Genomic DNA, 27,353 nt, shown 5'->3' on the forward strand with positions numbered 1-27,353 from the left:
CTATGCTAGATTGACCCTAGTGTCAGAGGATTAGCAGGTAAATATGTGGGGTTATGGGGATAGGGCCTGGGTGGAATTGTGGCCTCCTTCTGCACTGTAGGGATTCTATGAATTCTATGATAGGTGATGGCTCTAGAAGAATTTTTAAAATTCAATCGCTTTGATTATTAGGATGCACGTGGAGGAACGAGTTCAGACTAAGATAAAAGCAAAATACTGCAAATGCTGGAATCTGAAACAAAAACAGAAAATGCTGGAAAATCTCAGCAGATCTGATAGCATCTGTGGAGAGAGAATAGAGCCAACGTTTCAAGTCTGGATAACTCTTCGTTTGACGAAGACAGACAGCAAAGTCAGCTGATGATTATGAACCGGTACATAGAACCAAACCTTTTTTTCTGTAATTATTTTAAATCGGAGAAAGATAGAAAATGAGAAGGTGTGAGAAAAGACAGTCCAGGAAGAGGCTGACTGGCTGAAACCCGTAAAGAGTTTTCATCACAACAGATAAAAGACAGTGCCGAAGAGGTTTCACCCCTTCGAAAGAAGTCGAGAGAGTTGGATGTTGCCATTGCAATAAACAGGGTCACATGAAATCAGAATGGTGGCTATTAAAGGGAAAGCCAGTTGGAGTTATCAATCTTGAACAGGGAAGAACAAAGTCAGAGGACAGAGAATATGAAAAGGATTTATGCACAGAGTGAGTGAGCACCCAGTGGAAATGAACGTGTGCACAAATCCTAAGGGGCAAAGTGACCGGTGGTGGCAGATGTCTTTAAGGATTGTGTGTGTTAAATTTTTCCATGTGGACAGATTAGAATGGGGAAGGACATTAAAATTCTGAGCGATACAGGGGCAAAACAATCTCCAATGTTGTGGGATAAAGGTACTTTTTGTCCCGAAGGAATGCTAAAAGAAGTTGTTCTGATCACAAGCATTCAGAGAAAACAAGAAAATTCCTCTAGTGAAGATCAACTTAAAGATCAGTTTTAAAGCGGGAGCAATAACTGCAGGATTGGTAGAGAAATTACCTAATGCAGGGGTTCAATTTATTTTTGGGAATGAATTGAAGGATCACAGGTAGTGCTGATGGCCATGGTAGTTGAACAGCCTATATACAATTTAGCTACAGATTACACCATGAGAAACCAGTGTTTCAGGTCGGAACACTCTCATACATAACATCAGCGGGGTTTTCTAACAGCCACATACTATCAAAGCTGGAACTTTCAGGAACATATTGCTCCTTCAATATGGGATTTACAAGATGTTGTAAAATAACAGGCAGTCATCAATAAATTCAGATACTTGACATGTGATTTCTCTCTTTCTCTATCATTGTCATTGGGAGTATTGTCACACCCCAGCCAATGTGATTAAACCTCATTTCTTCATCATTTTTGGGAGACAGTCTGGTCCTACATTTCAAAAGGCAATGCTAACATAAGGCCATATTAGAGAGCTGTAGATTGAACATCATTATAGCAATGAATAGAATGTGGATTTTTAGCCCAAAGTATTGATCATCTTTTGTTCAATTCATTGCTCCTTTACAAATACAACCGCTTTATTATGCGGCCAGTCCCTTAGTTTCACTGCTTTATACAGGCATATCTCACAGAATATTCATTATGCTACACAGAAAACATGACCACAACTAAATACAAATGGGATAACAGCGTACTTTATAGTGTTAGGAATACTACACAAGAGAGCCTACATGAGGCACAAGAAACAGAATAATGCAACAATAATGATATGTGCAAGTTATATTACACTTTAACCATAACAATTTCATTACAGTTACACATTTTATAACATATAACAAATATAAAAGTGAATTTTGATTACTGTATTTAATAGCTTTGGGATACATTTCCTTCAATCTCGACACACTAACACCCCTATTGTCCTCTACCCTAATTAATCTAAATGACATGGTTATTGGTGATGTAGGATTGCAGTCACGGGCTTTCCATTGTTCAGTTCAGAGTCTGACTTCAACCACGTCGTGTTGTACATTAATCTGAATTAACAGCAACATGTTGGAAATAATAAACAATACGCAGTGCTTCTGGTTACTTTTTCTAAGGGTGATAGGGGGGTAGTTTGAAAACTGCTTTTAGTGAATGAAGCCCTGGGAATTTTAATTAACTTCAGACACAAGCAATGACACACACCATCTGATGCACAGCCTAATGGACACGTGAACTGTGTAACACATGGGGCAGCACTTTGGCACAGTGGTTAGCACTGCTGCCTCACAGCTCCAGGGACCTGGGTTCGATTTCCGACTTGGGTCACCGTATGTGTGGAGTTTGCACATTCTCCCCGTGTTTGCATGGGTTTCCTCCGGGTGCTCCGGTTTCCTCCCACAGTCCAAAGATGTGCGGGTTAGGTTGGTTGGACATGGTAAATTAACCCTTAGTGTCCTGGGATGTGAAAGGTTAGAGGTATTAGCAGGGTAACTAAGCGGGGATAGGGCCTGGGTGGGATTGTTGTCGGTGCAGACTCGATGGGCTGAACAGCCTCCTTCTGCACTGTAGGGATTCTATGAATATTGGCCACCAACTGCTTGCTCTGCTTTTGCAAGTGTTTGCATACTTTTTTTGAAATTAAGGGTCACTTGTCAGAATTCGTGTTTCAATTCTAACGACGGAGCAATAAAGAAATCTCTTCCTCGAATTGTTCGCATTTTCAACAGTAAAACAATGCTTTGCGGTAATTTTTCTGATCAGGACCAAAAATTGCAACACAGAACAGCAACAATAGAAATAAAAGCCAGTCAAAAGATTCAACACATTTGCTGCTGGGACAGGGTGATGGAAGCAACAAATTAGCCCACATTCATATTCTTTACTTTCAGATCTTTCCATATGCAAGATCTACTGAAATTGTGAGATTTGTTTTGTCAGAACATCAGTTATCACATTACAAATGCGGTATGAACAGGTCTTTGCACAATTCCTGTAAACATTACTACAACAGTCATGATAATCAATGTCATGGCTCCTTTGACTTCTGTAGAAAGGTTGTCAATTGAGATGCCTGGTGAGAGCAAAGTGGCATCCTTATGGCATCAGATCCCACTAAGCAAAGCCACTTGTATTCATTTACACACAGTATTAATCAACTAATAATTAACACAGATACCATTGGAGCTTACATCAGTTGAAAGGGCTCCAGTTCAAATCCTGGGCACTCAGAGAATCACATAACAGTAAGCTGTCAACTAGTCTCAAAATTACCAGACAATTAAGCAAGTGAGATTGATACTCACCTCTGTCATCGGCATGCACCTCGGAATGCCAGTTGTATTCACTCCAGTTATTGTTTTAAAAGTACAAAAAGAAAATACATGACCAAATGAAATAGGATTGTTCTTTTTAAATTTCATGACTAAATTGTGCGAGTGCTCTTATGAGTGAAGGATAATTTGTCCATGTCATTTTTCTTTAAAAAGTAAACTTAGTTACACCTTTAATATGTTTGAACCAGCAAACTAAAAGGTGGGAACATCGATACTTTATATTTCCAGCCACTATCTTTAGTCAAGGACCCGACTTAAACACTGATCTCAAAATACCTTGAGCCTTGTATCCTAACTGTCCTAGTTAAAGTAATTTTCTTTAAATATATGTAATAAATACTACAAATCTGAATCGCAAAAGAGCAAAGTGTCTAAAACAATTTGAGAATCCGCGTTTAAAATTAATTGTCACATATCTGAGCCCAGCTCTGCACACTGCTTGTCTGAAATGTGATTTGCTAAAGACTCGATGATGTCTAGAAGCAGCGCTTGACTTAGGGATCGTAGGTTGGGCAACTTGGAGACCTTGAAGGAAGAAAAAAATGGATTTAAGATATTAGGAAACCAGAGGGCTACACAGCAAGAGTTTAAACTGAAGTACTATTTTCAGCAAGACCTGGAAATACTAACTCCTGAATTTCTGTTACGAGAGATACAAATGGGACTATGAAGTACAACAGATAATGACCGGAACTCTACCAAGTCGCCTGCCACAGAATCGGAGTGGGCAAGGGCCCGATAACGGAAATCTCCATTGACCTCGGGTGGGAATTTTCGGTCTCGCCTGAGCAGGCCGTAAAATCCCATCCAATATCTCACATCTGCATCAGTGTGATATATCAAGTGTCGGGGTAACAAACACAATTATCCAGTGCCAGTGTAGTTTCAATACTTCTCACGAGTTTTGCACCCCATCAACCCCATACAAATTCAGGTCGGAGGGGAAAAAAACAGGTTAATACATTTGACAGCGAATGGAGGTGGGAAAGCAGTAACACAAATTCCCATTAAAGTGGAATACTTGTTAGGTATCACAAACACAGAACTCAAAATAAATAAATGTCATTAAGATTTTATGAAACATGGGATTATACAAATTAAAAATCCTACAGATACAGACATCACTTCATCATTCAGACTTAGGTGCACCAGGGAACAGCTGTGAAGGCTGACTTGTAGAACAGCATAAATCCATTACAACAAATATACCTGCAATGAAGAAATCTATCTTTTGTCTCATTCACTCTTTAAGTACAGTAATATCTACAGTATTTTCTATAAGCTGTCCAAATAGAGACCAAAGCAAAGATTCTGAGTACTCTCTATTGTAATGTGCAAACCATAATATTTGTTGACTGTATTTAGATTACAACATCGAGCTACTTTGCAGGAGGCTGCTTAAGCAATAAAATTTAGTCAGCCTGGCTTTGCCTGCATTTTCTGCTGCACAATTACCACTCTCTTATCACTACTATGCATTTCACTAACCATTTTGCTGATCATTATTTTGAAGCAAGTTTACTCAAGTGCTCACTGGGGGTTCTTGCTTCTACCCGCCAGTACAGTACGCCGTGGAATTAGCAAACTGGACCCTTGTAATGGTCTGGAAATTATTTGTTGAATTTGTCCAAGCACAGTGGTGTGTTAATCGATCTGGTTTAAAGGCATTTCCCCCTATCTCAAGGCAATGGGGGTGGGATAAAATGACCTTTCTGTCTTTGAGGCTGAAATTCTGCATTTTCCTTTGAACCTTCAAAGAAAATTACATGGCGCAAAATCAAAGGCTGGCATCAGTTACAATAAAAACAGGAAAATCCTTCCTGCAGATTTGTTTTTCCAGTTTTCTTCACACTCACCAATACCTATAGAAAGCAATATCTACGCAAATGAAGAAACTAAGATGCTACATGGCTATTCTATAAAAGGAAAAGTCATATATTCGGACATAGCTTGTTTTTTAAGAAATAAATATTTACACTCATCAATCTATATAGTTGATCGACAAGCGTTAGTCAGGACTAATCATAGAATCCCTACAGTACAGAAGGAGGCCATTTGGCCCATCGAGTCTGCACCGACCACAATCTCACCCAGGCCCTATCCCCAGAACTCCACTTATTTACCCTGCTAGTCCCCCTGACACTTAGGAACAATTTACTATGGCCAATCATCCTAACCTGCTCATCTTTGGACTGTCGGAGGAAACCGGAGCACCCGGAGGAAAGCCACGCAGACATAGGGAGTATGTGCAAATTCCACAGTCACCCGAGGCCAGAATTGAACCTGGGTCCCTGGTGCTGTGAGGCATCAGTGCTAACCACTGTGCCACCATGCTGCCTGCTTTTAGGTAAATAATTCCTCCATTTGCTTAACAAGTGTTTAATGATTGTTTACTATGGATCATTAGTTGTGAAATATGAGGGAATTTGAATCATGACCTGCTGTAGCAGATCTGAAGCAGCAATAATCAGTTGTAGGATTCTGACAAAACTAGCTTAACACTCAAATTTCAGACAGATTCTTGTCAGGTCAAACTTCTAGAAGAAGACCTTTATGTTTTTGCCAAAAGAAATTGTTCTTGAGCAGCCTCTATGATCATATGAATTGCATCCAAATTACTTTAGATTTAAAAATAAATCAGTGATGTTATCATGACAGCTGCGTAAGTAACTTTCTGTTATATTTTGTATATCTGATAAAGTCGAATGAAAATCATTCAGATATTGATGAGCAACTGTGGATCCCTTAAATAGTTAAAAGCAAATTACTACAGATACTGGAATCTGAAATCTTCTGTAAAGCTTTTGACAAAGGGTCACCTGGACTCGAAACATCAGCTCTTTTCTTTCCTTACAAATGCTGCCAGACCTGCTGAGATTTTCCAGCATTTTCTCTTGGTTCCCTTAAATCATTATTGTTAGGAAGGTTTCAATTCAAGGAGCTATAGAATAAAATGTTAACGAGAATCCAATAGCCTCTTGGTACAGCCATGATGACAGTCACCTGCACTACAGAATGGTGGTACATGAATTCCTGCTTAGTGCTTCTACTTAGGGAAAGTCAGTTCCACAGCCATGTTTGCTGACAAGTCATGAAGATTCCTGAAGATTCAATGTAGTGTTCTAACAATAAGACAACGGTTGGTTATTTTATTTGGTGTCATTTTCATTTCAAATTTATTATACAGTACTTGCTGAACAAGACATAATGTTTATTCACAACACAACAAAGTGAATGACTGAACAGCATCAGAAATCAGCGCCGAGATGTTACGGTGAACCTCCGACAACAACAACTTGAATTTATTTCGCAATGTAATAAATGTCCCAAAGTGCTTCATGGAGTGTTGTCAAGCAGAATTTGATACTGAACCACAAGAGGAGATATCAGCACAGTTAACCACAAGCTTGTTCAAAAAGGTAGGTTTTAAAAAGTATCTTAAAAGGAGTAAGGAAAGGTGTTAGGATAAGGACAGCAGAGTTTTGGATTAGTTCAGATTTATGGAGGGTAGAAGATGGGAAGCATTGGAATAGTCAAGTCCAGAGGTAATAAGGCTTGGTCAATGGTTTCAGCAGATGAGCTAAGACAGGAGATCAGAAAGGTGGCAGATATGTGGTCGGAACCACATCTTGAGGTGAATTATGGCTGCAAGCTTCTGAATGGCCTTGTTCAGCCTCAGACAATTGCTAGGCAGTGGGATGGAGTCGGTCGTTAGGGAACAGGGGCTGGGGCGGGAGACAAAGCTTATGGCTTTGGTCTTCCAATATTCAGTTGGAGGAAATTTCTGCTAATCTGGACATCAGGCAAGTATGACAAATCAGAGGCAGTGGAGAGGTCAAAAGAGGTGTTGGCAAGCTGGAGCTGGGTGTTGTCAGCATACATGTGGAACCTGATGCGTTGCCAACTGGGCAGCATGTAGATAAGAAATAAGAGGATTGGAGGAGCAAAGGTAGGTCCTATGGAACTTCAGAGGTAACATTGTGGGAGAGGGAAGAAAAGCCATTGCAGATTATTTTCCAGCTATGACTACACAGTTAAAATCAAATGAAGGTAGACACCCCAGGTAGTTAAGAATGGAGGAGGATGGTGTGATCAACTGTGTCAAAGGCTGCAGAGAGGGCATGAGGAGGGATAACAGTCACAAAAGATGTAACTTGTGTCTTTGATAAAGGCCATTTTTAATGCTGCAGCAGGGGTAAATATCTGACTGGAGAGATTTAGACATGGGGATGAATTTTCGGGCTCTGCCAGTGTTGGCATAAGCCAAGGTGCCGGGGCTTCAGTTAGGTTTAAAGGCCCTTCCTGCCTGGGTTGGGATGCAGCCAAAGTTCATCCCTGTAGTGGGGACCTCCCCATTCACAAAGAATTCACAGTCGTGGCCTGGCATTCTTTTAGTATTTGTTCTTAAAGTTTTAAAGAAGTGGTTGGGAGGGCATCTTATTGGTGAGGTGCCCTCCCAGTTACTTACTTTGTATGTAGCTTGATGTTCCTCCGAAGCTATTAGGTCTCTGATTGGCCCTACAGCTTCGAGATTACACACATCGCCCTTAACTGGACAAGTAACCCGTTTCCAGGGCAATTAAGGGGGCATCAAAATTGCAGGGCTGAGTACACATGTCCATGTTTCCAGGAAAGATGGGCACATCTTTAGAACAGATTCAGGACTTTGGAGAGGAAAGGGAGGTTGGTGATGGGGCCGTAGTTTGCAAAGATAGAGGGATCCAGTGTGGGGTTTGAGAGTAGCATTAGCACAGATAATGCACATTCCACACAGCTCACAGGCATTATCCTTCTATCTGCTGAGTAAAACAGAGCATTTTTTTGAGCCTCGTTCTTTCTACCCAGCCATTTAATCTTGAGTCTTGCCAATGTGCTCAACATTCTTTCCGGCCTCTAGAATACTCTTCTTGGTCTTATTCACAACTCAGGATCTAAGCAGAAGCATCCAAGAGCAAGGACACCAATTTGCCTCAGAGTTGAGACGAGTATTGTCCTTTGCCTGTTGCAACATGTTTCATTTTACTAAAACCAATTGTGCAGACACGATGGGCTAAATGGCCTCTTTCTGTGCTGTAATTTTTTGATGGTTCTATTTTGGGTGGAGTAAGATGCTGATCTGGCAACCAAGTTCAGCACACCCTGCAGTTGAAATTCTTCTGGAAAATGGCACAGCGTTTTCAGTGACACAGAAGAACAAACCAGCAAGCAATACATAGGAAACATGATTCACTTTGAAACAGGATGTTAAAAATTGTAGCAATATTAGATTATACATGCATGTTACATTCATCAGTTTTTGTAGTAGGAATGGAGAGATGGCAATGAGGTCAGAAATACATTTTTTTCCCCATGGGAAGATACAGTGCTGTAACATCAAATGCGTTGGCTTAAGCGTGCAAAGGTTTACATCACACACAAACACCGTGGGAACAGATATCGTATTTTTATAAAATATATATTTTAGCTTTCAAAGTCAGAGATGGTATGGTCATGAGAAAATACTTGTTTGGGTTGCTGAAGTGTCTGGCTTTTATAACTTACATTTTGTTTCTCATTAAAGTGCAAATGCCACAATATCGCGCGATACTGATGAGCAGAGTAATCTATAACACATTTCCATTGCTCAAATCCACTGAGCTCCTCAGCTCAGATTTGAGGACAAAATGAATCCCAGTAAAATTCCAGCGGCTGTAAAACTCTGGTGCTCAAAACAGTTTGATATTTGCATAAGTATGTTTATCATATTCTCAAACACATCGTTTCACTAACTTTAAAATATTAAAAAAGTGTGGATATCTTAGTTAACTCCAAATGAGTAACTGCATTGCAGTGTTAATGTAAACCTACTTGTGACACTAATAATAAATAAATAATAAACTTAATTTCAAAATGTTTCAGTATTTCATAATAGTGGAAGCACAACTTTACTAACCCCACTCTTCTCAGTCATTATTAGTTGTTCTGTGGCATCTTATGCTGAATGGAATACAAATCTCAATTCTAGGGTCCACTTTCTGAAAGCACTGTGTCTATGGCACAGATTCTAATTGCCAGGACACTAAACCCGAAGAATATTATGGCTTTGCTACATGGAATGAATGGCAGCGTTTCAGCACTGGGCGGCACGGTGGCACAATGGTTAGCACTGCTGCCTCACAGCGCCAGGGACGCAGGTTCAATTCTGGCCTGGTTAACTGTCTGTGTGGAGTTTTCACATTCTTCCAGTGTCTGCGTCTCCTCCAGGTGCTCCGGTTTCCTCCCACAGTCACAAAGGATGTGCAACTTAAGTTGATTGGCCATGCTCAATTGCCACTTAGTGTCAGATTAGCAGGGTAAACACATGGGGTTACAGGGAGAGGGGCTGGGTGGGAATGTTGTCGGTGCAGGCTCGATGGGCTAGATGGCCTCCTTCTGCACTGTAGGGATTCTGTGAATTCTTTCATTATTTGAAGTTCAACATTAATAAAGCATCAACCAAACCAGTCTATGTTGAAAACTTAGAACAGTTGCAAACAGTGACATAATTGGTCACTTGATTGCCACGCTATTGTGCCAACAGAAAATCCATTTGACTATATAAAACTTTTAAATTCAACAATATTAACAAAATCAGGTTATAGTTCATACCAGATATCTCTAATGTTTAACAGTATTGGCAATATAGCATAAGGGTCTTTGCTGTTTCCTCCCGCTACAGATTGTAAACACAAGTGGGCTTGGGCTTTAATATACCGATAGTGCAATAGAATTTTAGCTCCCGCAAACTCCCAATTTCAGCTCAAAAAGTTGGGAAACAAACCAAAGGCAAAGGAGGAAAATCAATAAGATTGGTTCACATTGATGACTGCAGAAACACAAAACAATGGTGGAATAGATGTGGTCTCTGGTACATCTGAGCTGGGTACTAAACATCACAGACTTTTCCATAGGAAGGAAAAGGTGGGGAAAAACTGGTTGTTTGCTGCTACATCTAGACCTGATCTGTGGTAGAAATGTTCCCAACAATAGGGCACTCCGTATGAACTGCTTTATTGCACATCCATTAGAGGATATCAAAATCAAGATGATTAATTATGGCAAACTCGATAAAGTCTTTGGTTGGTTTCAAAGAGATTGAGGAAAGCTGCCAACAAAACCATCAACTAATTCTAGGCCCCAAATGATATCAAATTAACACAGCCAAACATCTTTGCTACCTTACTCAGTAGATTAGCAGAGATGCTTGTGGTCCAATACACAATCATATTTGCTCACATTAAATGCCTTTACTTTGTCTCCCTGGGCCACACGTGAACAGCACACAAAAGCGAGGAGGCAACTTGCCTTTGTCCAGCATTTTTTTGAAGCAGTTGCGTTTGAACAGCCCAATTACAATTCTCTCCCAAGATAATTCTTCCGCACACAAGGGCAGCTGAGTTAGGAGGGATTTGAAAGCAAGAATCTCAAAGTTAAATTAATTGGGATACTGAAGTCGGTGAGGGTTACAGATGTCTGAAAAGAAACTCAGGTCATTAGGCTCTGGGATGTCTACGATTAGGAAAGTGCAGACGCGAAGAGAATAGCGATAACCTTGTGCTGATGAAGGTGTGGATTTTACAATGCAATGGGAAAAGTGCAGAAAGGGTGGGGGGGGGAAGATGTGCAGGCAACATCGGGAGACGCTAGTGTTGATGGATTAGACATGGAGAACATTGCGATTGGTTTACAAACAGCTGCAGATATTTAGGGGAGTGAGTGCCAGAAGCACACTAGGGCTGCTAAAGCTAAAGGAGAAGGGTTCAGTGTTGCCAATGTTCAGCTGTAGGAAGTTTCAACAATAGATGCTGGGCAGGCAGTCAAAGCACAGCAGGAAGAGAAAAGAAAACAAACTCAACATCATATTGTGAACACAAGATAAAGTTTGCAACCACTATAACAGTAAGACAACGTTTGTCAGATTTTTCTGAACTCATTGCAATATTTCTATTCAAGATTTGTCCAAGAAAGCAGATCTCAATCTGACCACAAATGAAAGGATAGGATCTTTACTGCTATAACCAAGATGGTATAAAAGGACAACAGACTCTCACAGAGCCAGACAGGATCCTACCTACCTTGGTGAAATGATGCACAATAATGTGCAGGCAATGTTTCTTCATGTCTAAAGCCTGAGTCTTATCAGCTGCTTCCAGAATCTGAAGAGACAGGTAAATAATTTAAATTACTTTAGACCCTATTTTGTTCACTGAACCACTCATTTTTATACGGTTCCTTAGTGTAAGGAAACGTCCATAGCACTTCACAGCATAATCAAAAAATGGACATGGTCGAAGGAGGAAGGCGAAAAGGTTGTTTGAAGAGGTGGATTTTAGGGAATTTCTCAAAGGAGATGAAGAAGCGGATGAGTGCAGAGAGGAAATTCCAAAGTAGTGGACCTGGGTAGCTGAAAGCCATCACCAATGTGGCATAAAGGGATGCCCAAGAGGCCAGAGACAGAAGAAAGGACAGTTTTGGGGAGTGTATGTGGGGGGTGAAAATAATGGCTTAGGTCTGCCCACAGATCTCTCTTCTGTGAGAGATAGGAAGGGAAGTTATTGCTCTGGCTACAATTGGCCAAAAAGAGTCAAGCAAGAGCGGTCACAATGAGTTGGGCAAGGGAGGAGAGGCTTTAAATGAGATGATGTGGTCTCTTATGTCAAAGACAACAGAGAGGTAAAAAAATGGGAAAAGTACCATCGTCACTCATAGAAAATATTATTTATGACCTTGGTAAGTGTCGTTTTGGTGCTGTGGTAAATGTGGAAACTCGATTGAAGAGGTTCAAATAGGGAGTTGCAGGAGGGATGGGCAAAGATTTACATGGTAACATGATCCAGGATTTCTGAGGAAAGGGAAGTTGGAGAATGGACGGAGGGCTAGAGGATGAGTGTTTTGAGGGCTTGAGGGTGAATGTTTTGAGGGTTGAGGGTGAATGTTTTGAGGGTGACTGTTTTGAGAGCTTGAGGGTGACTGTTTTGAGGACAGAAACGAGATAGCTATTTTGAAAGTGGTGGGAACAAGACCTTCGGAGAGAAAACAATACACACCAGCTGACATAGGTGTCAGGAAGGGAAACCAAAATGGTCAGTTCAGCGTGAGTGGAAACACAAAAGCAGGCATTTCATAGACATGATGGGCTTGAGAATGACAGGATAGATGGGAGGAATGTTAGTCGGAGACAAAGATGGCCATTTTTTTCCTAAATAAAGGCACGCAAGTTCCAAATTGAATACAGGTACTATGTCAGCTGGGTTAACGTGCAATATTCTCACAACAGGAATATCCAGTGAAAATATCACCTGAAATATAGTCTGACCACGTATGATGGAATATTTGCAGTAAAAGCAGAAAAGACAAGTCACCTGAAGAACATTCTCCACCGTCACATTCATCTCCAGGTTCTGCTTACAATATGCTTGCAGTCTATTGTTGGTGAAGCCATAATAATAAGGTGCCGAAAACAAATATCTGTCAGAGAGGAGTCAAAGAAATCTGTTTTGCAGTGGATATGGGATTAACGGCTATACAGATCTTATGAAAGATGCATGCTCAATGAAAACAGCCATTCCTCTTCATTCATACAGCGAGTAAGGTAGCTGGAAGGTTAAAGGGTGCCAATTAGCATTCATCACTATTCTTCTCCTCACGCACAGCAATGCATACTGAAAATGATCACTCAATTATAGTTTTCAACTTGTATCCATTTCCCCTCCTTCCCCCAACCTCAAGAGGCTAGTCTCCCTTGGAGGCCTCCGCTAATACGTATCTGCAATCAGGTGGCACGGTGGTTAGCACTGCTGCCTCACAGCACCAGGAACCTGGGTTCAATTCTGGTCTCTGGTGACTATCTGTGTGGAGTTTGCATGTTCTCCCTGTGTCTGCGTGGGTTTCCTCCGGGTGCTCCGGTTTCCTCCCACAGTCCAAAGATGGGCAGGTTAGGTGGATTGGCCATGCTAAATTGCCCCTTAGCTTCAGGGGATTAGAAGGGTAAATACATGGGGATAGGGCCTGGGCGGGATTGTGGTTGGTGCAGACTCAATGGGCCGAATGGCCTCCTTCTGCACTGTAGGGATTCTATGATCTATGTTCTATGAGCCATTAGGAGAGATAATAGAATGGTCTAGATAATCCACACTCCCACGTCATTGCCTCTGTGCAGGATATCTGCATTCCACCTCTCCTCTCTCAGATGGAGTAGTTCAAATTGAGATTTCACTCTACAGGAAATTCAAAGTATTCTTTCCTTTTCAGCATCTATCCCACAACTGCCGGAGAGAGTATACAGTCATTTCAGAAGCAATGCCCTAAATAGCATTCCAGCATTCAGACATCCTGCCCGTCTCTCTGCCTAGAGATGAGAGTTGGTTAGATGCCAATGCATAGAATGGGGATGCATTCAAGAGGTCTTGTTGTGATTAGAGACTCGGAGAATAGTGTTGGTGATTAAGAACTTATGCTCAGCGCACATCTTCAGCAAGAGGAGACGATTGCTGTTACAACTGCCAACCTCATTTTTTCCAATGACCCCTTCCCGTCACCAAGAATGATGAGTTAGTCTGTCTTTGACACAGTAGCAATCAAGGAGTGGAGGTCATCATGGAATTTCTCTTTGGATTCATCACTGTTGGTCATGGTAGGGACATACACACTGATGAGAGTTGCTTGCATGTTGCCATACAGAGGAGTTTAATCCATCATGTGATCATTAACATCATGCGGAAAGTAAGTCAATTCACTGACAAGATGGTTCATGCATCATTCTCCTTTTCTACAGCCACTCCAAAAAGAATGTGCAACTTGCAATGATTTCCTTGAATTGACCTTTCTCAGGGTGACAAGATACGTTGAGGATGGTGATCTGGACACTGTACCGAGATGTCAGAGGTGTACAAGGTCCATTCTCCAATGTTGAACCGTGTCACTCTCTTACCGTCACCAAGAAGAAAACTGAAAATATATCAGCTTGCTCCAGAAAAGCCCTATCTCGAGCAAAAGGTTTCAGTCTATGGCAAGAAACTGTCAGCAATGGATAAGTTCACTTATCCTGGCAGCACAATCTCTGAAACTATCTATATTGATGAGACACAGACAAGAATTACTGAAGCAAGTGTAGCTTTCGGCAGACTTCAAACATTAGTCTCAGGGCGAAGAGGAGTAAGTCTGCCCACGAAACTGAAAGTCTGTAGAGTAATAGTTCTGCCCACTATACTTTTCACCTGAGAGACTTAGACTGTGTACCAGTCTCATGCCAAGAAGCTCAGCCACTCTCACTTGAGCTGTCTTCATAAGCTTCTGAAGATCAGTTGGCAGAACAAAATACCAGACACTGAGGTGCTCACCCAAGCTGGCATGCCGAGCATCCTCACAATAGTGAGACAGTCATGACTGAGTTGGGCTGTTCATGGAGCCAGAATGCTGACACTTGCTTACCAAGGCGAATCTTCTATGGAAAGATTCAAACTGAGGTGCGTCACAAATTGGTCAAAAAGGACACCCTGAAGGCTTCACATAGGAATTTAAATATCAATTTCAAGTACTGGGAGAAGGCCAGGATTTCTGCAACCCCTCTTTATCAATCACTTGGTCCTCCTTTACTGAATTCTAAACTGCTCCTGATGTTCAGGCTTGTCACTTTTTCCAGCAACATCACATGACTCCTTTTTGGATCTAATACTATCTTTAATTTATTTTGTTTTGTTTATCGGGGCAGATAGAAAATTCAAGAAGAGGAAATCCTGAGCCATCAACATGTCCAAAACTCATCTGCCTATGATATTCCAGCCCTACTTGTAGCGAAACCTTCTGGTTGCAGATGGGCCCCAGCAGTCAACACCATACCCACCATAACCCTCCAAACAATTCAGTTGATGAAAATGGTCACCTTTGCCGAGAAGGACGAATAAGAATTACGTCCACCACTGAAGGTGGATGAATGTAATATTTTTGGCCGTTAATCTTAAACAATACATCTCAAAAACTAATGGATAGATTTCAATGAATTGTGGTCCACAGATAGCGTGTGACCCAAGAAAGAACGGATTAGTTTTTGGCAAAGATAAGGAACCATATCCGGAATTTTTTTAAAGAATTCATTAACATTGTGAGATAGGGCAGATTGACTTTTTAAAAAATTGTTGTAGGTTGTTTCATTTAGAATATTTTTTAAAATTACTTTACACGATGTCACTGGCTAGGCCAGCAATTGTTGTTGTGGTGTAGGTGCACCCACAGTGCTTTTAGGGAGTTGCAGGATTTTGACCCAGTGACAGTGAAGGAACGGTGATGTAGTTTCAAGTGAGGACGATGTGTGGTTTGGAGAGATGATAGTGTTCCTATTCATTGTTGCCCTTGTCCTTCTTACTGGTAAAGGTCGCAGGTTTGGGAGGTGCTGTTGAAGGAGCCTTCGTGAATTACAGCAGTGCATCTTGTATCTGGTACACAACGCTATACTGGTGGCACAGGGAGTGAATGTTTTAAGGTGGTTCTATCAGTAATATGACAAGGACATACTATGTGAGGTCTGACACTGGGAAGTTCTAAAGAACAAAGGGACCTTGGCGTGTTTGTCCATAGATCGCTGAAGGCAGAATAATAGGGTGGTGAAAAAGGCATATGACACACTTGCCTTTATCAACCGGGTTATAGATTACAAAAGCAGAGAGGTCATGATGGAGTTGTATGGAACTTTGTTGAGGCCACAGCTAGAGTACTGTGTGCAGTTCTGGTCGCCACATTATAGGAAGGACGTGAACGCACTGGAGGGAGTGCAGAGGAGATTTACCAGGATGCTGCCTTGGATGGAACATTTAAGTTATGAAGAGAGGTTGGATAGGCTTGGGTTGTTTTTGTTGAAGCAAAGAAAACTGAGGGGCGACCTATTGAGGTGTTCAAGGTTCCCCTTAGTTGAAGGGTCAGTTACGAGGGGACACAAGTTAAAAGTGAGGGGTGGGAGGCTTAGGGGGGGATTTACTCAGAGGATGGTGACGGTCTGGAATGCACTGCCTGGGAGGGTGGTGGAGGTGGGATGCCTCACATCCTTTAAAAAGTACCTGGATGAGTACTTGGCACACTATAACATTCAAGGCTATGGGCCAAGTGCTGGCCAGTGGGATTAGGTGGACAGGTCAGGGCATTTCATGCGTCGGTGCAGACTCGATGGGCCGAAAGGGCCTCTTCTGCACTCTCGTATTCTGTGATTCTGGTGGAATGGGTGCCACTCAAGCGGGCTGTTTTTTTGAATATTATGGATTGTCTCCATTGCTGTGGGGCAATTTGTCACAGCTGTCAATATGTGAGCAGAATTTTCAGAGCAGGGTGTTTGATGAGGATTGACCTGAAGTCTCCTGATGGACACCCTGCTATGTGCCCTCTTCACTTGCTGAAAATGAACCTGCGCAAGAGAGTAAAGTTCACACATCTTTAATGCATTTTCAATTCCTCCCCTTTTAATTCTTACTTTTCACACATTCTTATCTCCCTGCAACCATTTCCCAATCAAAGAGGGAGAGCGCCACTCTCAAGACTTGGCCAAGACAATTCACATTCTAGTTTTCATCCCCCTGTTCCTTTAGAAAACTAATTTCCATTATGGGCGGCATAGTAGTAGTGGTACTGCTGCTTCACAGCGCCAGAGGCCCGGGTTCAGTTCTGGCTTCGGTTCACTGTGTGGAGTTTGCACATTCTCCTCGTGTCTGCGTGGGTTTCCTCCGGGTGCTCTGGTTTCCTCCCACAGACCAAAGATGTGCGGGTTAGGTTGATTGGCCATGCTAAATTGACTCTAGTATCATGGGGATTAGCAGGGTTACAGGTAGGACTTACTCAGTTACTCAGTAGGGCGTTGGGGAGAGTTACAGAACAAAGAGATCTAGGGGTACATGTTCATAGCTCCTTGAAAGTGGAGTCACAGGTAGACAGAGTGGTGAAGAAGACATTCGGCATGCTTGGTTTCATCGGTCAGAACATTGAATACAGGAGTTGGGACATCTTGTTAAAGTTGTATAAGACATTGGTAAGACCACACTTGGAATACTGTGTGCAGTTCTGGTCATCCTATTATAGAAAGGATATTATTAAACTAGAAAGAGTGCAGAAAAGATTTACTAGGATGCTACCGGGACTTGATGGTTGGGTTATAAGGAGAGGCTGGATAGACTGGGACTTTTTTCTCTGGAGCATAGAAGGCTGAGGGGTGACCTTATAGAGGTCTATAAAATAATGAGGGGCACAGATCAGCTAGATAGGCAATATCTTTTCCCAAAAGTAGAGGAGTCTAAAACTAGAGGGCATAGGTTTAAGGTGAGAGGGGAGAGGTACAAAAGTGTCCAAAGAGGCAATTTGTTCACACAGAGGGTGGTGAGTGTCTGGAACAAGCTGCCAGAGATAGTAGTAGAGGCGGGTACAATGTTGTCTTTTAAAAAGCACTTAAGATAATTACATGGGTAAGATGGGTATAGAGGGATATGGGCCAAATGCAGGCAATTGGGATTAACTTAGGGGTTTAAAAAAAAGGGCGGCATGGACAAGTTGGACCGAAGGGCCTGTTTCCATGCTGTAAACCTCTATGACTGTATAACTCTATGAATAGGGCCTGGGTGGAATTGTGGTCGGTTCAGACTCGATGGGCCGAACGACCTCCTTCTGCACTGTAGGGATTCCATGATTAGTTCCATCCACTGAGAACATGACTAGAACTGTGAACTTGTGTGATGAACCACAGGTATGGATCTGTACTTTATTACTCACTGTACAGCAAGATGGAGCATTAATTCACAATGATACCATTTTGTTCAGAAGTGCCAGCATGGTATGGAAAGGATGGCAATACTGTTGCCTAAATAAGCAATGCTCTAAGGAAGGATACAGTGAATCCTCTGGAGGCATGTTGACTTCACCATAGTACACATAGCGAAGGAGTGACTCGAAAGCTTGTCGACTTGGCACCATTTCACCAATGGAGATATTTACCTGCCCATCCTCAGGCATGAAAGATCGGAACATAGCTTCAAAATAACTATGAAACATCAGAGAAATCAATAATTAAAACACGGTCACATATCTGTACATCTACTGTCAGGTTAAAAGTTTCTAACATAACATAATTAATTTAATCAAAACCAATCTGCTGGAGTATTACGTTTTAATTTGCAACTGTCTGTAAAAGAGACCCAAACATTGTAATTCTGTCACTGAACCTGCAAATTGGGAATTAGAATTAAAATGGCCCTATTTTACAACTTTATTAATCCTGAACTGCTCTAGCTGGATGGACTTTAACAGTGCACTTCTTGATACTTGTAGCCCCCCAACCCAGTTTTCCTCAGGGATACATGGTAAACACGAGAGACAATACTATTGTGGCTGCCATTATCACTAACCTCAAGACAGATGGACAGGAGGCCGTATCAGTTGTGTTCAAGGAAGCATTCCAACCACGTTTTAAAATTTAATTGAAGATAATCCACATCTGGTATCTTTTACATCCCCGATTTTAATCACTTCACAACTGGCACCTGCTTTGGCCCCAAATCTCTCGAATTCTCTTCCTAAGCTTCTTTGCCTCTCTATCATCTCTTTCCTCTTCAAAGATGCTCTTGAAAACCTACCACTTTGGCTCAGCTATTGGTCACCAGTTCTTAGAGAGTGCAAAGGAGGTTCACCAGGATGTTGTCTGGTCTCGAGGGTGTTGACTATGAGGAGAGGTTGAATAAGCTAGGATTGTTTTCACTGGAAAGATGGAAGCTGAGGGGAGACCTGATAGAGGTTTACAAAATTATAGGGGCGTAGACAGGATGCATAGTCAGAGGCTTTTTCCCAGGTGGAAGTGTCAATTACCAGGGGACACAGGTTCAAGATAAGAGGGGGAAAGTTTAAGGGAGATGTGTGGGGGAAGGTTTCCACACAGAGAGTGGCGGGTACCTGGAATGTGCTGCCAGAGGAAGCAGGCACATTAGAAACATTTAAGAGGCGTCTGGATGGGCACATGAATAGGGAGGGGATAGAGGGATACGGACCGAGTAAAGGCAGAAGGTTTTATCTTTAGTTTAGTTAGGGCATCACGCTCAGCATAGGTTTGCAGGGCTGAAGGGCCTGTTCCTTTGCTGTACTTTTCTTTGATCTTTGTTCTTATATCCGGTTATATGGCCTGGCATCAAATTTTGTCTGATGACAAACGTGTGAAGCTCCTCGGGGACATTTTAATATATGAAAGACTGTACAGAAATGAGAATTGTTTGCGCTGTGTTTCAGATTTGAGTCAGGTTGATGGCAGGGTTGCAAAAATCAATATCAGAATCCTCGAGTTTGGGAGATTAAAAATTGTCAGGGTCCCTGGTCCTGATTACCAAGTCGGCACTCCCACAGGATGTGCTGGTGTGTGGATGCTGGGGGAGGACGAGTCAGGGATGGAGCCTTGATTCTCCTGCTCCATGTAAGGGAACACAGTAAGAGTTTTAACAACACCAGGTTAAAGTCCAACAGGTTTATTTGGTAGCAAATACCATTAGCTTTCGGAGCGCTGCTCCTTCGTCAGATGGAGTGGAAATGTGCTCTCAAACAGGGCACAGAGACACAAAATCAAGTTACAGAATACTGATTAGAATGCGAATCCCTACAACCAACCAGATCTTAAAGATACAGCCAATGTGGGTGGAGGGAGCATTAAGCACAGGTTAAAGAGATGTGTATTGTCTCCAGACAGGACAGCTTGCAAGTCCAGGAGGCAAGCTATGGGGGCCATCATGCAGATGCTACGACAATGGATGAATGAACACCGCTCGACAATTACCAGGCAAGACTGTTCTCTTCCTGTGGGGGAGCACTTCAGCAGTCACAGGCATTCAGCCTCTGATCTTCAGGTAAGCGTTCTCCAAGGCAGCCTTCACGACACACGACAGCGCAGAGTCGCTGAGCAGAAACTGATAGCCACGTTCCGCACACATGAGGACGGCCTAAACCGGGATGTTGGCTTTATGTCACATTATCAGTAACCCCCACAGCTTGCCTCCTGGACTTGCAAGCTGTCCTGTCTGGAGACAATACACATCTCTTTAACCTGTGCTTAATGCTCCCTCACCCACATTGTCTGTATCTTTAAGATCTGGTTGGCAGTAGGGATTCGCATTCTAATCAGTATTCTGTAACTTGATTTTGTGTCTCTGTGCCCTGTTTGAGAGCACATTTCCACTCCATCTGACGAAGGAGCAGTGCTCCGAAAGCTAATGGTATTTGCGACCAAATAAACCTGTTGGACTTTAACCTGGTGTTGTTAAAACTCTTACTGTGTTCACCCCAGTCCAACGCCGGCATCTCCACACCATGTAAGGGAGTCAGTGAACATTTTTTTGTAATGCATTATCAGATGCAGCAGTGTACTTTCTGTGCACAGCTCTGACCTGTTAGCAAATAAACCATCGAGTTAATAAACCAAATGTCATGTTTCACTGGTTTATGTTTAGAAAATTTGAAATTGATGATGTTTATACCAATTAACTTGATTCTCAAGAGTTTGTCTCCTAGTTTGAGATGATGGGGTGGATTATTGCTCTTCTTGAAGCATATTAATGATCTCAACTCAGATAGACAATCTTATTACAAAGTTTACAGATGCTACAAAACTTGGAAATGCAATCAACATTGCTTTGGGTAATAAAGTTTAAAGTTTATTTATTAGTGTCACAAGTAGGGGTTTACATTCACACTGCAATGAAGTTACTGTGAAAATCCCCCAGTCGCCACGCTCCGCCACCTGTTCGGGTACATTGAGGGAGAATTTAGCACGGCCAATGCACCTAACCAGCACGTCCTTCAGACTGTGGGAAGAAACCGGAGCACCCGGAGGAAACCCACGCAGACACGGGGAGAACATGCAGATTCCGCACAGACAGTGACCCAAGCCAGGAATCAAACCTGGGTCTCTGGTGCTGTGAGGCAGCAGTGCTAACCACTGTGCCGCCCTTGGTCACCACCTATCTTGGGTGGTAACCAGTCTCACCTCACACACCAGGAAGGGTTCCATTTTCATTACTTAGATCAGTTCAGCAGGGCCAGTTCACAACTGACCTCAGTACCCCTGGGCTTCCACCGAGAATAGGTCAGATTCATGAAAGGACCAGACACATGGCAGGTAAAATTTAATGCGGACAAATGCAAAGTGATACATTTTGGTATGAAGAATGTGGAGAGACAACATGAATTAAAGAGTATAATGTCAAAGAGGGTTCAGGAAAATAGAGATCTGGGGGCTTAGGGTTCAGCTGGAGTATGATGTTAAATTCTAGGCACCACAGTTCAGGAAGGATACCACTGTCTTGGAGTGCATGCAGGAGAGCTTTTCTATAATGGTGCCTAGAATGAGGATCTCCAGTTATGTGGAGAAGCTGGGACTCTACTTAGAGCGGGGAAGGACAAGGGGAAGTTTGATAGATGCATTCAAAGTCATGATCAGTTTTGATGAGAGTGAATATGTTTCCAGTGTCAGAAGGGCCAACAACCAGTGGACACTGATTTAAGATGATTGGCAAATAACCAGAGGCAATATGAGGAAACATTCTATTTTAATAAATGCAGCAAATTGTAACTTGGAATGCACTGCCTGAAAGTGTGATAGGAGCAAAATCAAATCATAACTCTCAAAAAAGAGAGTTCGATAAATACTTGAAGGAAAAACATACAGGAAAGAGCAAGAGAGTGGAATTAACTGTCTATCAAAGAGTCAACACAAACAGAATGGGCCAAATGGTCTCTTCCTGTACTCTACCATCCTTTAACATATTTTGCCAACTGCTGGATGGCATGACTACCACCCAAGATGGATTATCCAGATGAACCTTGATCCCTTTACTAGGTAACATCGCAGCCTCAACTTGACATCTAGCTAATTGTCTCATCTTGCTCTCTTTTTCTGTTGCCCTTTTGGTTGTAAATTTCCATGGCCCTCCAAGCTAAGATGAAATCCTTTACTCCCATTTTCTTATCCATCCAAGGCATCACTCACCTTGACATCAGCAGCTATACTTGTCCACATCCCACTGCTATTCCATAGATCAGATCACATTTCATTGCCACTCTGTGCGCTCCACCGCCAGTGGTCATTCCTTCAGCCACTATGCCCCTGCCCTGTGAAACTGCTTCCCTAGATCGCTCCTCCACTTTGTCATTTCCTTCCCTGATTACAAAAGCCATGCAATTAAACACTCAAATCTCCACTGCCAGCCCACCATAAACTATTCCCTCTAATGTCCATCCTTTCTTTTCTCCATCTTCTAAAGTATATGTAGGTATGATACAAATGTAAACTGTGGTTTTGAAACCTCACTGTAATACTAAGTGATTTGGAGTTCCACAGTACTTAAAACTAAGGTTTTATTAAAAGAGATAGCTTTGCCAGAGGGGACAATGTCACCCTTAACCATAAGAGTTTACAATGCAGTCGAAGACCATGTGGTCTTTTGTATCTGTGCCAGACCTTTGCTATAGATAGTAAGAGTAATGAAAATTTAGCATGTTTAATTTAGTGTTTTATTAAGTCTGTGCATAACATGAACATATACTTAATGGGAACTAGTGCAATTAAATTTTCATTTCCTGGCTGAATTCCCATGTTCACATTAGCAACAGCAGCTATAAGGCACTCAGCTTTAAAAAGTTAGGAATACTCCTTGGTAACATTTCACTTTGAGCTAATGTCTAATAAAAATATATTATTCATGCTTTGCTTGGTCTATTTCTAGACACATTTAGAAATCTTTAGAAATAAGGCCAAAAGAGCTGGAGTTTTCACTTAATTTTCTGCAACATACATTTTGAAAAATTGTGTTAAATAGAAATTATAGGAGTATAGTAAAATTTAGAGCTATATTTAATCTCGAGTTGTACAGATACATGTTAAACAAGGTACTTTTTAAAAATGCCAAATGATGTAGGTTGGGTGGATTAAATTTATTTATTGACACGATGGATGCATGGAGTTGCAGGGATGGGTAGGTGGGGGGGTCGTCTGTGTGGGATGCTCTTTTGGAGGGTTGGTGCAGACTTGGTGGACCAGATGGCCTCTTTCTGCACTGTAGAGTTTCTATGGTATGCATGCCCACAACACACTTTTAAAAAGGAGAGAGATAGAGAGGAAGGAGTGATAATCTAACTACTCAATCCATTTTAAGTTATGTATTTATTCTGGAGACACATACTAGTTAACACATTATGCTGCTCATGTCACACATGCAGTCGTGGGCAGATTATAATGAAAAGCTGCTGCAAAGTGTAGCAAGCAATTCTAAAAATAAAACAGGCATCATTGGCATCTTTAATTAAGTGCTTCAACTTTTCACATCCTCATCTTCCCTAGACATGGTGAGGCAGCACTGCTGCCTCACAGCGCCAGGGGCCCAGGTTCAATTCCGGCCTTGGATGACCTTGTGGAGTCTGCACATTCTCCCCGTGTCTGCGTGGGTTTCCTCCGGGGGCTCTGGTTTCCTCCCATGCTCCAAAGATGTGCAGGTTGGGTGAATTGGCCATGCTAAATTGCCCCTTAGTGCCCCAAGATGTGTAGGTTAGATGGATTAGCCATGGGAAATATGTGGGGTTACAGGGATAGGATGGGGGAGAGATTCTAGGTAAGAGAGTCGGTGCAGACTCGATGGTCTCAATGGCCTTTTCTGCACTGTAGGGATTCTATGATTATACTTTAGTGGTAACTTTGAGTAAATTCAAAATATCCAAAAAGGATGTCTGAAAAATTACATACATTGACTGAGATCCAACCTCCTCAGCTCTGACCATCATTCAACTGTTACCAAGAGGAAGTCCAATAGTCATCGGCAAAGCAAAAGGTGAAAGAATTAATGTTTCATTTGTTACTGACCTGGAGCGGGCGGCTAGGATTGCTTTGTGTGCTGGCCTGGGATGGCCATCCAACAATAGAGTTATATCACAGAATTCCATGCCGGCTCCTTCCAGATAACTCTTCATATCCTGGACCAGAGATGTGCCTGACAGTGAAATTAAAAATAAACATCTATAGGTCAAAAGTAACATTTGCCCTGCTGGTGAACTATAACACAAATAAAAAATACTTCCCTTCAACTGACATTGGATTTATAAATCACAAGCATTGAAGTTTATGACATGCATTGGAGGGTAATGAGGCTCATATCAATCTTTGAATCCTCAAAAAAATTCTTCAGAAAACAGAGGTTGACTTATATGCCAAGTATAAAATGTCTTGGTGTAGATGGTCACCATTTTGAAAAGTGAAAATAAAACATGACACGAGTAATTCAAATTAAATTATTGTGACACTTTTTATTGAATGAATTAATTGGACAAGGATACCTAACCATAATCAAAATTTTTATAAAAATGTCAAATTCATTTCCTTCAGCATTGAATGAAAAGACTTCATCAAATTCATTCTGACTCGCTATGGCTATGGCATCATCGTAAGGATCCCACTTTAGATCAGAACTGACATTTTCATCACCGTCCACTGAATTTGATATTGTACATTTTTTGACCATGTATTTCTGAAGTGAAAAATTGAGGCCATCTCCCAGAGTATAGCAATTCTTTGGAGAAAAGGGGGATTAATATATTTGCTGAGTAAAGGTCTAAACATGAATATTAAATGTTGGGATCCAGAATCATAGAACCATGCGGCGCAAAAGAGGCCCATCAGCCCATCGAGTCCACGCTGACACATTAGAAACACCTGAACTCCCACCTAATCCCATCTGCCAGCACTTGGCCCACAGCCCCGAATGTTATGATGTGCCAAATGCTCATCCAGATACTTTTTACAGGATGTGAGGCAACCCGCCTCTACCTCCCTCCCAGGCAGCGCATTCCACACTGTCACCACCCTCTGGGTAAAAAGGTTTTTCCTCACATCCTCCGTAAACCTCCTGCCCCTCACCTTGAACCTCTGTCCCTTTGTGACTGACCCTTCAACTAAGGGAACAGCTGCTCCCTATCCACTCTGTCCATGCCCCTCAATCTTGTACATCTCGATCAGGTCACCCCTCAGGCTTCTCTGCTCCAATAAAAACACCCAAGCTTATGCAACCTCTCTTCATAACTTAAATTTTCCATCCCAGGCAGCATCCAGATGAATCTCCTCTGCACCCCCTCCAGTACAATCACATCCTTCCGATAATGTGGCGACCAGAACTGCATGCAGTACTCTAGCTGTGGCCTCGCCATTCTATACAACTCCAACATGACTTCCCTGCTTTTGTAACCTATGCCTCGATTGATAAAGGCAAGTGCCCCACACTACTAACCGGCCCTTCCATTTCCAGAGATTGGGGGACAAACATGCCACGGTCCCTTTGTCCCACAGAACTTCCCAGTGTCCCACCATTCATTGAGTACTTTCTTGTCAAATTACTCCTTCCAAAGCGTATCACCTCTCACTTTTCAGGGTTAAATTCCATCTGCCTCTTCGCTGCCCATTTGACCATTCCGTTTATATCTTCTTGTAGCCCAAGACACTCAGCCCCACTGTTAACCACCCGTCCAATCTTACTAATCCTATCCCCCACATAGTCATCAATATCATTTATTTAAATGACGAATAATAGGGGGCCCAACACAGATCCCTGTGGTATACCACTGGACAGTGGCTTCCAGTCACTAAAGCAGCCTTCTATCATCACCTTCTGTCTCCTACAACTGAGCCAATTTTGAATCCATTTTATCAAATTATCCTGTAACCCATGTGAATTTATCTTCTTTACAAGTCTCCCACGTGGGACCTTGTCAAAGGCTTTGCTGAAATCCATATAAACTACATCAACTGCACTACCCTCATCTACACACCTGGTCACCTCCTCAAAAAATTTAATCAAATCCATGGTCGTATTTACAGCACAGGAGCAGGCTTATTCGGCCCAATGGGTCCTTGCCAGTGTTTATGCTCTGCACAAGCGCCCTCCCACCCTACTTCATCTAACCAATCAACATATTCTTCTATTCTCCCTTGCATCTGGCTTTCCCTTAAAAGCATCTTCTGTTATTCACCTCAACTACTCCTTGGTTCGATTTTAATCACTCTCTAGGTAAAAAAAAGTATTCCTGAATTTCCTATTGGGATTGTTAGTGAATATTTTACATTTATGGACCCAGCTTCTGGTCTCCCCCACCTGCAAGTAGAGACATCAGCCAGAAATCTCCCATCGCACCCGCCACTGGAATTTTAGCGGGCGGATTGCGGACAATGTGAAATCCCATTGACAGTCGGGCGGGAATTTCCGGCTTTTAGACCAGTGCAGCTGGAGAATTCCTCCCATCTACTCTTTGCCAACCTTATCAAATATCATCTTAAAGACCTCCATCAGCTCACTCCTCAGTCTTTTCCAGAAAAAAAAGAGCTTCAGCCTATTCAATCTTTTCTGTTAGGAATTATCTTAGTTTTTGTATCTTCCTAGTGAATATTTTTTGCAGCTTCTCCAATGCCTCTCTATCCGTTTTATAATGTGGAGACCGGAACTGTTCACAATACTACATGTGTGGTCGAACAAAGGTTCTTTCACACAACTTCTCTGCTTTTCAATTTTATCCAAAAGTAAATCCTACTGCTTTGCTCACTTTTTCCTTATTAAATGGCCTTATTAACCTGCATTTGTGACTTTAAATGTCTTTCTGTAGCCTCTGATTCCTCTCCTCTTTTAACCCATTCATCCCCTTATTTTCGAAGGAATTTGGCACCTTCTTATCCTCCTGATCAAAACGCATCATATCTCACTTTATTGTATTGAAGTTTATTTGCCAACTATGCAACCAATCTGCAAGTTTATTAACGTCATCCTGTATTTTATCTCAGTCCTTCTCAGTATCAACTATCCCCTCAGGTGGCATTGTCAACAAATTTTTAAATTGTAATTCTGATTCCAGAGTACAAATAATTTATGTAGATGGTAAACAACAATGCCTATGGCTAACCACTTCCTACCTTTTTCCAGTGTGAGTAACTCCTTTAAACCCTATTCTGCGTTGTTATGAAGTCAACATTTTATCCATTCTGCTACTAGTT

At 42.0% G+C, this 27,353-nt stretch overlaps 1 protein-coding gene across 2 annotated transcripts in view; it reads right to left on the bottom strand.

Annotated features, from left to right (window-relative positions):
* Positions 1-1,668: 1,668 nt before the first annotated feature.
* Positions 1,669-27,353, bottom strand: part of lztr1 (leucine zipper like post translational regulator 1) — an 86,926-nt gene continuing 61,241 nt past the window's right edge. For both annotated transcript variants that reach the window (XM_078226884.1, XM_078226883.1), the window contains exons 17-21: positions 24,186-24,312; positions 18,189-18,338; positions 12,691-12,796; positions 11,404-11,484; positions 1,669-3,835 (exon numbers count right to left, since the gene is read on the bottom strand). In XM_078226884.1, coding sequence (XP_078083010.1) covers positions 3,719-3,835; positions 11,404-11,484; positions 12,691-12,796; positions 18,189-18,338; positions 24,186-24,312 — 581 coding nt within the window. In that variant the 3' untranslated portion in view covers positions 1,669-3,718. The remainder of the gene's footprint in view (positions 3,836-11,403; positions 11,485-12,690; positions 12,797-18,188; positions 18,339-24,185; positions 24,313-27,353) is intronic.

Source organism: Mustelus asterias, chromosome 13 (assembly GCF_964213995.1).
Source record: "Mustelus asterias chromosome 13, sMusAst1.hap1.1, whole genome shotgun sequence".
NCBI classification, from domain to species: domain Eukaryota; kingdom Metazoa; phylum Chordata; class Chondrichthyes; order Carcharhiniformes; family Triakidae; genus Mustelus; species Mustelus asterias.